Genomic DNA, 11,104 nt, shown 5'->3' with positions numbered 1-11,104 from the left:
TCTTTCAACAAGTTAAAATAAACACATTAACCATTTATCATTCGCACACACCTAAATAAGTCTTTCTTTTTTTTCCTGTTTAGCCTCCGGTAACTACCGTTTAGATAATATACTTCAGAGGATGAATGAGGATGATATGTATGAGTGTAAATGAAGTGTAGTCTTGTACATTCTCAGTTGGACCATTCCTGAGATGTGTGGTTAATTGAAACCCAACCACCAAAGAACACCGGTATCCACGATCTAGTATTTAAATCCGTGTAAAAATAACTGGCTTTACTAAGGCTTGAACGCTGTAACTCTCGACTTCCAAATCAGCTGATTTGGAACCAACCCGGTGATACCTAAATAAGTCTGTATTAATTAAACAGAACTAAATATACATATATACACAGCAATGAAACTCACAAGACAAATCATGTTTGTTACAATACATAATAATAATAATACAACTTACATGACTCTGATAAAATCCTATCTCTTCTTCTATCTTCACTGTGTGTAAAAAACAAAACATGGAAAAGTTTTGTTTTTTGGGAGTCAACAGATGTAATAATCAACAAATTTAAATTTAAACATACATATTTCAAAAATCAAATCAAAATTAATCGTTTAGATAATGAAGCCAATCAAACAAGAATGAGAAAAATAAAATTAGCCTACCAACTAAGAAAAGATATTTTCAACATAATGAATACCTTAGTAGATGGCAAAATCTAACACCAAAATTCGGTAATCAAACCAGAGTACCTCTTTGGATCAGGTGCATCCTATCCTCAGTTTGAAATCAGATAAAATATATCAAATAGAAAAAAGAAAGTAAAAACTTGAGAAAAATCCTAGGACCAATAAGAATACAAGAAAATGGATGCAAATTAAGTAATAAAGATATTTACAGATACAATGAAACCAAGAAAATGTCAGATTCCATCAGAAAATGAAGAGCCAAAATGCAAAATAAGAAAGAGAAATCAATGCAAAATATTGCTTCTGGTCCTGTTGGCCAAACATACAAAAACTTAAAAAAAACTTACATGCTCAAATGAAGTATCAGTTTCAGTCACATGATGTGGTAAAAATAAGCATATCATTTCTGCAACATTATCCTGTTCAGTCTCTAATTTAATAACTTTATTAAGAGGCAAAGCTTCATTAATAAAAGTATTATTTACAGGTCCATTCATTATCTGTAACAAAAAAAAAAAAAAAAACAGAAACAGAAATTAAAATGAATATTCATAATAAAAAGATATAAAAAAGACTGTTTGTAATAAACACCTCTCCTGTAATTTCTTAATGATTGTTTTTGTATGATGGCTTTAATGTGGTTATATTTGATACTGATGCAATCTTTCTTCTTAATGAAAACGATAAAAACAGGCAAATAATATTTACGCACAGATTGACATTTGCGCTACATGTGGGTCACATTAAATCTGTCTGCGAGGCCATATGACACAGCCCTTGGTTCAATGATTCTTTGAATTAGAAGCCACGAGAACTACATATGGCTCACATGCATATCCTTGGAGTAAGGCATCGTGACCCCGTAGGGCTTGCAACAAAATTCTTTTTATATTGGAAGTGTTGTCACAGCCTCACAGTTAGCTGTACAAACCTTAGCTTTCCAGAAATTTCATGTTGGAAGTGGTGATGACATGATTAATCAAGCTATTTACATATTTGTGAAATAATAAATGCAGTTATGTTTACATTCTGTTGTAATGTAAATAAACAATGTGATATAAGATGATAAACATTGAAATTATTAAACTTACGTTTTTAACATCTTGTTATATTATTTTATAATATTTGAATTTTATTTTTGTAATGGATCAAGTGTCACATGTCACTAAAAAATAGCAAATTACAAGAAGTAGTAAAAACTAGAAACATTAAGCTGATGAATCTTAATGTATATACAGGCGATTCAAAATTGGATGGCAATCTCTCAGGACACGATTATATAGCCAAAAATAGGAAAAATAAATTTATATAAACATAGATCAGTTAACGATCCACTAACGTGTTTCAGTTAGTGAAAAATTTAGCCCTGCTTTCTGATTCCTCTGCGACTAAAATTCTTGATGTACAAATCAAGGTATAAACTTGATGCTTCCTAATGGTTTATTGATCAAAGAATTTGAATAAAAGTGGTCCCTCTATCTCACTTAAAACAAGAAAAACAGATGAAAACATTTTATCGGAATTATACTTTTTATTTTGGTTTGGAATAAAATAATTTTTTTAATTTCCCAATAAACAAATAAAAATTCTAGTTAACTTTGTAGAGAATCTACTGTTAGGATAACTGATGTAAATAACATCTATTACAATTAAACACAAATTTAAGTTCAACTATAATAAAAAACAAAACACACCAACTGGATCTGAAAAATGATACAATTTTAAACAGACTAATTTAATCAAAGTTTTAAACAACATAATGTTGTTTAAAAATAGAAATCTTAACAATAAAAGAAAAAAATTAATAAAAAATAGTTTTAAAATAATAAAAATCACATACGTTTTGGTTTTTCCTAAAAATTATTAATATCAAAACAGTTACTTGATAAATCTGCAAACATTTCTTCAAAGCAGTTGCTCAATGGCAATGGTTGCCCCTCTGTTCAACGCATAGTTCAGCTCAGCAAATCCATGGTAGCTGGGATGACATCTAATAGCACCATTAGTTTTGATTGAAACAAAACAAATCTACCACTCATCTAGCCAAATATGATACATATCTCCTGTTTACCTCATACTTCTCTTAGAAGAAAAGTTTTTAAGTCACTAGAATGTGTGTCAAATGTGATTTAAAAGGTTAACTGTAAGAACATTTGCATAATTATTTAGTTTTGATTAATACATTGAAATTTCTTTTATGATTGTTGGTGTATTGTGTCATGTACATTGTTATTTGTAATGTACAAAGACAATTCAGTGGTGTGTAATACTTTGTATTGAAAATGTAATATAATTATGCTGTTTTTTGTTAACATTACCACTAACTGGCTGCCATAAGTCCAGATCAGATTAGGGATGACTTTGTAAATAATTAACTTGTTCAGAGATAATTTTCAGTTTCAATAAGAATCCAGTACCATTGACAAAATTTGGTACTAAGTTGTTACTGTTTTGCAAATGTGAGCGTCTTGTCAAGATGAATTCCAAAGTATTTTGTAGAATCTGAATTCCATCGAGTATAACAAGGGGACATTTATTCAGAGGGTGAAACATGTACTTTTATTTTTATTAGACCATTGTTCACTATCAGACCATCCATACATTCATTCACCTTACATAAAGTTAAACGAAAAATGTTTGTATTGTTCAGGTGTAATGAGTAACTGTTCATAAACAATAACATGTCACACCGTATCAAAACATTACCGAATAAGTAGTGGTGTACGCTACTGCTTGTGAGAGGTGACCTACTGATTCACTTGCTGCAGTGATGTCATCAGTCGCACAAGTGATTACAAAGCTATTACTGAAGAAAGCGACTAGTGGTTAAATAGATTTTGACAAGAGAAGATTTTCCATAGATGAATTGCAATGGGTGTTGGGTAAAATTAACAAAAATAAAATGACACATAGCTTGTATTTGCCAAAAGAAATTGTACTTTAATTAGAAAAAAAACAACTAAACTTTTTCTTAAATCATAACCTTAAAAAAATTAAATGAAATTACAAAATAAACTTAACTTAATCCTAAACAGAACTTATACAAGAAATATCAGCTGAATTATAATATAATATTAAATGAGAAATACATAAATATACATTTTTCAAAATAAATCATTTTGAAAATCTACAATTTAACAAAGTCTGAAAACAAGAGAACTTAAAACACCTTTGTTTTTACAATTATATACTTATAAACATAACATCAATGCACATAGTGTAACTGGAAAACTGTTGTATTACTGACATATTCTGTAATAATGAAAATTAGCAATGAACAAATGTCATTAACTTAGAAAAATAAACTACAATAATTCCAGTATAAAAAGGAGTTAATTACAATATAATCAAATTGTGAAGTAATCATATAAAAAGAGCTTTATTTCCAAGCTTTCTTGAAAAATATTTGAGTTTCTTAGCCATTCTCATATTATGACTTCTTCTTTCTAATTTGTAAAAATAATATACTTGATTGAGCAAAACAATATTTAACATTGATTAAAATTATTAACAACAGCAAGAATCTAAAACATAGAAATTATGTGAAATATAAAAAGTTTGAAAAACAAATTTTAGTACTTAAAATAAACAAAGAAACAAAATTATAAATAATTATTGTCAAATGACTATAACTGACTCATTAAAATTATTATTTTCCAAATGAAATCAAAAGGTTGTGCAGTTACAAGAGTCAATGGAGTACAATAGAAAACATTCTTGAAAGACGCTGAAATGTACATAAAATGTTATTAACCAACACATTCATGTTCATTAATGCTTGTGACACATATTTTTTATAATTCTGAAGTAGTATTTAATTACAAGTAGATTTGATAAAAACAATAGTTGGCATTAATAGCACATAAAATATGCTACACATGAAAAATAATAACATAACCTTTATCTAAGCCAACTTGCATGACTATACTTGAGTGAAAAATGGTTTATAAACCAATCTTGAATTTCAAATTCATAAAGTACAATTAGTTGAGTATTTCACTAATTTTGCTAATAACAACATGACTGTTTAACATAATAAATGATGAATAATTTTAAATTGCCTTAATCACACAAATTTGTAAAAGATGAACTAGTGAATGAAAGTACACATGAATACATACAGTTTATCCTTGGCGTAGTCTGCAATGGCGTATCAAAAAATACAGAGGTAAAACTTTGTTTAGAAATTGAGTAATACGGAGCGTCTCAGATTTGTAGTAACGAGTTTGGAGAGATTCTGCATCGATAAGATGCAGAAGGTTTGTGCAGGTTTGTAGTAACTGAACCACTTTCAATACTAGACGATATCTACTGAATTTGAAAATTAACTTCACAAAGAAACGAGGCAAAACAAACATGGAAATTTATAAATTCACAAAACACTGACGAGTAGAAACAACAAGAGAATATGATGACTGAGAATTACCACAACGTTTATGAAGGCACGAAGACGACGAGAGTATTAACACATTAAGCGAGAGAGAAAGAATCGCTAGCTGGTCCAGCCCGTGCATCCAAACAACATGAAAATCTGAACTAGAATGAACAAAGCAGGCGTGGTGAGAAGTTAGGGGAAGCGAACAAAGCAATGGACAGAAGAGTGTGTGTGTGTTGACAACAAGAGTAGTCTCTAAGTGTTAGTATAAGAATGATTAGAGAAAACGTGTGGAATTCGGGAACGAAGACAAAACAAAAATAATTTACAAGCAAGCAGACCACTAAAGAAATATGTAAGACTGATAAAATAATTTCCGAATACTCACAAGTTGAAGAAATGACATCAGGGCAGACAAAGAGAATTAGACTTCCAGGAACTATGACAACATTGAAATTGGTGAGAATAAAAAACACTTAACACTAATATATATATATATATTAAGACTAAACAGCAATAAATAAAGCGTGATAGAAATACGCTGTCACCAATATGATGATGCAACAGTAAGTCAAACTGGAGCCCGAGAGAAATTGATAACGAAAACAACAAACCAACAACCTATTTTAAAAGTGCACAAGATAAACCTTACAAAAAACAAAATTAATTTACCAAGCCTGTAATGACTTCTTTCTTTTTCCTGTTTAGCTTCCGGTAACTACCATTTAGATAATACTTCAGAGGATGAATGAAGTGTAGTCTTGTACATTCTCAGTTCGACCATACCTGAGATGTGTGGTTAATTGAAACCCAACCACCAAAGAACACCGGTATCCACGATCTAGTATTCAAATCCGTGTAAAAATAGCTGGCTTTACTAGGACTTGAACGCTGGAACTCTCGACTTCCAAATCAGCTGATTTGGGAAGACACGTTCACCACTAGACCAACCTGGTGGCTTAAGCCTGTAATGACTACAAGACTCAACCATAACCTTGAATTTATTGGAATAAAACAACTTTACGCACTGGCGTAAACAATGGGTGATCACCCACATCAACCCAAAAAAGAGCCCAGACCCAGACAGGGTACCAGGCGTATTATTGAGAGAGCTGACCAAGAAATTACCGTGGACGGTCTTATTGGTTTTGTTTTTAAATAGTTGTAATACAACGATGGGAATATTACATGTGACATTTGCATTGGTGGCTCCTGACTGAGGCAAGAACAATGCTGAGAGATGCCTTTTGCCAAGGTTTTGATGATTTAGTGGTCTGAGTTTATTGCAGAGATTATCAGCATGATGTGGTTTGGCTGAAGGTCCGGCAGTTGCTGCCACCATGCAGCCATAACAATGGATTGGGTCTGTACCTGTACAATGACTTGTTGTCGTCTGGATACGTAACAGTTTTATGTCTATCCATTTCGGCTGTGACTGCCTCGTCACAACAGCTGTTGTCATTGTACCTTCACACTGACACCAGCCACAACTGTCTACACAGTATAGGTTGTATAAAGGGTACGTTGACCAAGAATACCTTAATGTTTCCGCTTTCATCCATGGTATTGGCTGTAACCACAGCTGTATCAGATATGGTTACAGCCTCCATACTGGTTCCACGAGTCAGCAGTTCAAAAGCTTTATGTGCAGGCACTCAAATGAGGTGTGGCTGCACATTATGACGGCATCCATTACACCATTAGTAAGTACTAACAGACTCGAGATAGGTATATAGGTATAAGTAGTTCGAGATAGGTATGATTAAATAAACAAGATAATGAATGTATTATTTAGTTACAACCATTTATTTACTAACTTTCATACAATATAGTTTTTTTTTATAGTTCATAAGTATTATATTGACAGTCCATTCATAATAATTTAATATTGCCTGATTTAATTCACAATGAATCATACCAACTGCAGAAGTGAAACATAAAATTTTCTTCCTTTATCGAATAAATATTTTCTTGTTTTAATTAACGGTGAAATTTGATAATATTTCTGACATAATTAATCATCTGTTACGTCGTCAGAAATAGACTCTAGTTATTGTTGTAGTATATGATAACTCGTCGGTTGTACATCAAATGATCGGACGTCAAGCTCTAGTATTTATACTGTACGTTGATTGCATAACATGTATATTTAGTGGATGCCTTCATCTTTGCTTCCTACCGCTATGGTGGGTGAGATAAGAACTAGATAAACACCCTAGTGCTGAGGCAAGTGAGAATCGAACTAGCAATGAAATATGAATATTTCAGAAGCTGAATTTTAGAATTGCATTTTGACTTCATAACTGAGTATTGTATACTTCATGGTCGGCATCATCTAAGCAGTCCGTGTAATCGTTGAAGCTGAGTTCATTTTTTAGGTTTTTCTTGACTACAAGTTTAATACGAAGAAAATAAGAACTATATAGAATGGAAAGAATTACAAGGCTCAGTTGCAAACATATGTATTGAAGCAGACTGAATGAACAAACAGGAGATTTCGCGCCTATATGAGTTAACAGCAAATGTGACAGGTGCCAAGAATCAAGTGATAGCTGACACATGCAGTCTGTCTCAATCGCTCTGGCTCGTTGTATTTACTCTCCACCGTCTGCAACTGTGCACAATGCAGTCAAATTCTATCTAAACAATCTCATCATTGGTTATAGTAACAATGCATTATTTCTTACAAATAAAAGTACCCTGTACCATCTGAAATAATACCTTTTCAATAAAGGTTCACTTAGGCCGTTTCAGAACGGTCTTCCTCATTTTGTTTGTTTTGAAGTAGGATGTTCCAGAATGGTGTTACTAATTTTTTTTAAAATTGAATACTTCTTAAAGGTTAATCAAATTTCTTAATGTAAAATTTTTAAAGGTCAAACTCTAATATGGATATTATTAAAATGTCTTTATAAAGTATAACTCTCGTTAAAAGATTTTTGACAAACATTACAAACAGTTTTTCTCTTTAGTGTGTAAATTAATATGCTTCTTTAAATTAAAAAGACGATTAAAAACCTTTTGGCAGAAATTACAAACATAACTTTTCTCTTTTGTATGAATATTTAAATGTAATTTTAAAGTAGAATTTTGATTAAAAGACTTCTGACAAAAGTTACAAACATAATTTTTCTCTTTTGTATGAATATTAAGATGTTTCTTTAGACTAGAAGGACAGTTCAAAACTTTTTGGCAGAAGTTACAAACATAACTTTTCTCTTTAGTATGAATATTTAAATGTGATTTTAAATTATAACTTTGACTAAAAGACCTTTGACAAAAGTTACAAATATAATTTTTCTCTTTTGTATGAATATTAAGATGTGGCTTTAAACTGTCTTTACAATTAAATGACTTTTGACAAAAATTACAAATATAATTTTTCTCCTTAGTGTGGATATTTAAATGCAATTTTAAAGTAGAACTTCGATTAAAAGACTTCTGACAAAAGGTACAAATATAAGTTTTCTCCTTAGTATGAATATTTAAATGTAATTTTAAAGTAAAGCTTGAATTAAAAGACTTCTGACAAAAATTACAAACATAATTTTTCTCTTTTGAATGAATATTAAGATGTGTCTTTAAACTTTTTTCAAAATTAAATGACTTTTGACAAAAGTTACAAATATAATTTTTCTCCTTAGTATGAATATTTAAATGTAATTTTAAAGTAGAACTTTGATTAAAAGACTTCTGACAAAAGTTACAAACATAATTTTTCTCTTTGGTATGAATATTAAGGTGTGTCTTTAAATTTTCTTTACGATTAAATGACTTTTGACAAAAGTTGCAAACATAGATTTTCTCTTTTGTATGAATATTAAGATGTTTCTTTAAACTAGAAGGACGAATCAAAACCTTTTGGCAGAAGTTACAAACACAACTCTTTTCTTTTGTATGAATTTTTAAATGTGACTTTAAATTAGAACTATGGCTAAAAGACTTCTGACAAAAGTTACAAATATAACTTTTCTCTGCATTATGTATAACAAGGTGCGTATTTAAATCATTATCATGAATAAAAGACTTTTGACAAAAATTACTATTATTATTTTTCTCTTTAGCCTGAAAGTTAATGTCCCTCTTTAGGTAACATTTGCATCTGAATCTTTCATTGCAATATTCACAAACCAACTTCTTTTCTTTCTGGATAGGTAACTTGTTTTCACTACTTATATTCTCGATTAAATTTTCTTCTGTCGTTACATCATCATATGCACACTTACATTCAATGGATTTTTCTTTTATAACTCCATCACGTAGAGAATTATTTACGTGTCTCTTACAAGTAATACAATTCTTGGTACTTTCTTTGATGGTTCCTTTATCGATAGTAACCTGTAAAATTAAAAATAACTAATAATTACAATTGAAAATGAAAGGGACAAATCAAAAGTCAATGTCTGATTATGATGGAACAAAAATGGCATCATCGGTCTGATTTTTCATGGAACCCACTGCTGCAGGGACATGTACCTTGACATGCTCGAGAACGTTGCTATTCCTCAGTTCCCTGCAGGAATCAGTTTCCAACACGATGCTGCTCCATCACACTTTTACAGAGATGTTACCATGTTGCTGAACAATGCTTCCCCAGATATTGGATCGGATGAGGTCACATGGAATTTTTTTTTTACCCCTTTGGAATTTTTTGCTTGGGGTTTTATTAAAGGTTATAATGAACAAAAATTTGAGATCTGAATGACTTAAAACAAAAAATTGTTGAAGGTATCAATAATCTAACCTGGAGAGTTAGATTATCGTCTAGACATCTGCCGAGCTATAAAAGGTGCACACATTGAAGTTAGGTTAGTCAACTTCAATGTATGCACCTTTTATAGCTCGGCAGATGGCTAAACAATAATCTAACTCTAGATTATTGTTTAGCCATCTGCTGAAGACAATTTTTTGTTTTAAATCATCCAAATCTCAAACTTTTGTTTGTTACAACTTGTAATAAAACCCCAAGCAAAATAACCTACATTAAAACTAGTTGCTGTGTTTATTAAAAAAAAATTATTAAATTATATTAAATGGTTCTCTTATAAGCTGTACTTTTGGATATTTTTAGTCCTGATACCCTGTAGAAGATTACAGTATATATATATATATATATATATATATGATCAAACTATGCAAACTTATTTGCAATATATAATTACAATAATATAATTCTATACTATTAATATATAAGATTAGGATTAGAGAATAATAAATAAAATAAAAATTACACTTACTGCTTACTTTTTTAAATTCTTACAAATTAGCACTTTTATGGTGTGTACCTTTTCATTAATGTATTAAAATTGATATATCTGATTAATCCTTTTGCAACACAAAAACGTTAATATGTAAATATATATTTAATTTAGTAAAATTAATTACTTTTTTCATTATATTTGTTCATATCTTTCTCAGTACTAATTATATCAAAGACAAAAGTTAACTTTTGTCTTAGCTATCCCCCAACAGTACAGAATCCAAAAACATTTTTTATCTTGTATCTTTGCTTCTCCAATTTTTTCATTAACAGTGCATTCGAGGGTTTCACTCATCATTGGTTAATTAAAAAAAGTTTAACCAATTATGACAGAAACCCTTGAAATGGCTATTAATGTAAAAATTGGAGAAGCACTGAGAAAATAAGAAATATTGTAGGATCTGTACTGTTGGTGGAAAGCTAAGTTTTACTTTTGTCTTTGGTAAATATATATATATATTTTTTTTTTTCATTTATATATATATATATATATTCACATACAAAGGGTGAACTACTTAAAAACCAAACTGAAAAAGCAGTTATTTGAGTGTCACCATTAACAATGTTTCTATTAGCATCATTATTGATCATGTATGTAACTACTCCAATCTACTGTTGTCAGTTGTGAACTACTCGTGCAACAGTGCAATAAATCTTGTTCCTGGAGTTGTGTTTTTCTTAAAAAAAAAAATTGATGGATCAAGAAACGGGTCCACTAGCTATTCAGTGTTTTGGAATCCTTTCAAGGAATACATAAAATATTTGCCGAAAAATTTCTGAAT

General features: G+C 30.4%; 1 protein-coding gene across 1 annotated transcript in view; it reads right to left on the bottom strand.

The window, feature by feature from the left end:
- Positions 1 to 716: 716 nt before the first annotated feature.
- Positions 717 to 11,104, bottom strand: part of LOC142334043 (uncharacterized) — a 30,776-nt gene continuing 20,388 nt past the window's right edge. The window contains exons 5-9 of the mRNA XM_075381710.1: positions 9,289 to 9,400; positions 4,325 to 4,414; positions 2,386 to 2,390; positions 1,035 to 1,187; positions 717 to 770 (exon numbers count right to left, since the gene is read on the bottom strand). Coding sequence (XP_075237825.1) covers positions 717 to 770; positions 1,035 to 1,187; positions 2,386 to 2,390; positions 4,325 to 4,414; positions 9,289 to 9,400 — 414 coding nt within the window. The remainder of the gene's footprint in view (positions 771 to 1,034; positions 1,188 to 2,385; positions 2,391 to 4,324; positions 4,415 to 9,288; positions 9,401 to 11,104) is intronic.

This window comes from Lycorma delicatula, chromosome 13, assembly GCF_047948215.1.
Source record: "Lycorma delicatula isolate Av1 chromosome 13, ASM4794821v1, whole genome shotgun sequence".
In the NCBI taxonomy this organism is placed as follows: domain Eukaryota; kingdom Metazoa; phylum Arthropoda; class Insecta; order Hemiptera; family Fulgoridae; genus Lycorma; species Lycorma delicatula.
The sequence above is the reverse complement of the archived record's forward strand: the minus strand, read 5'-3'. Positions and strand labels throughout refer to the sequence as shown.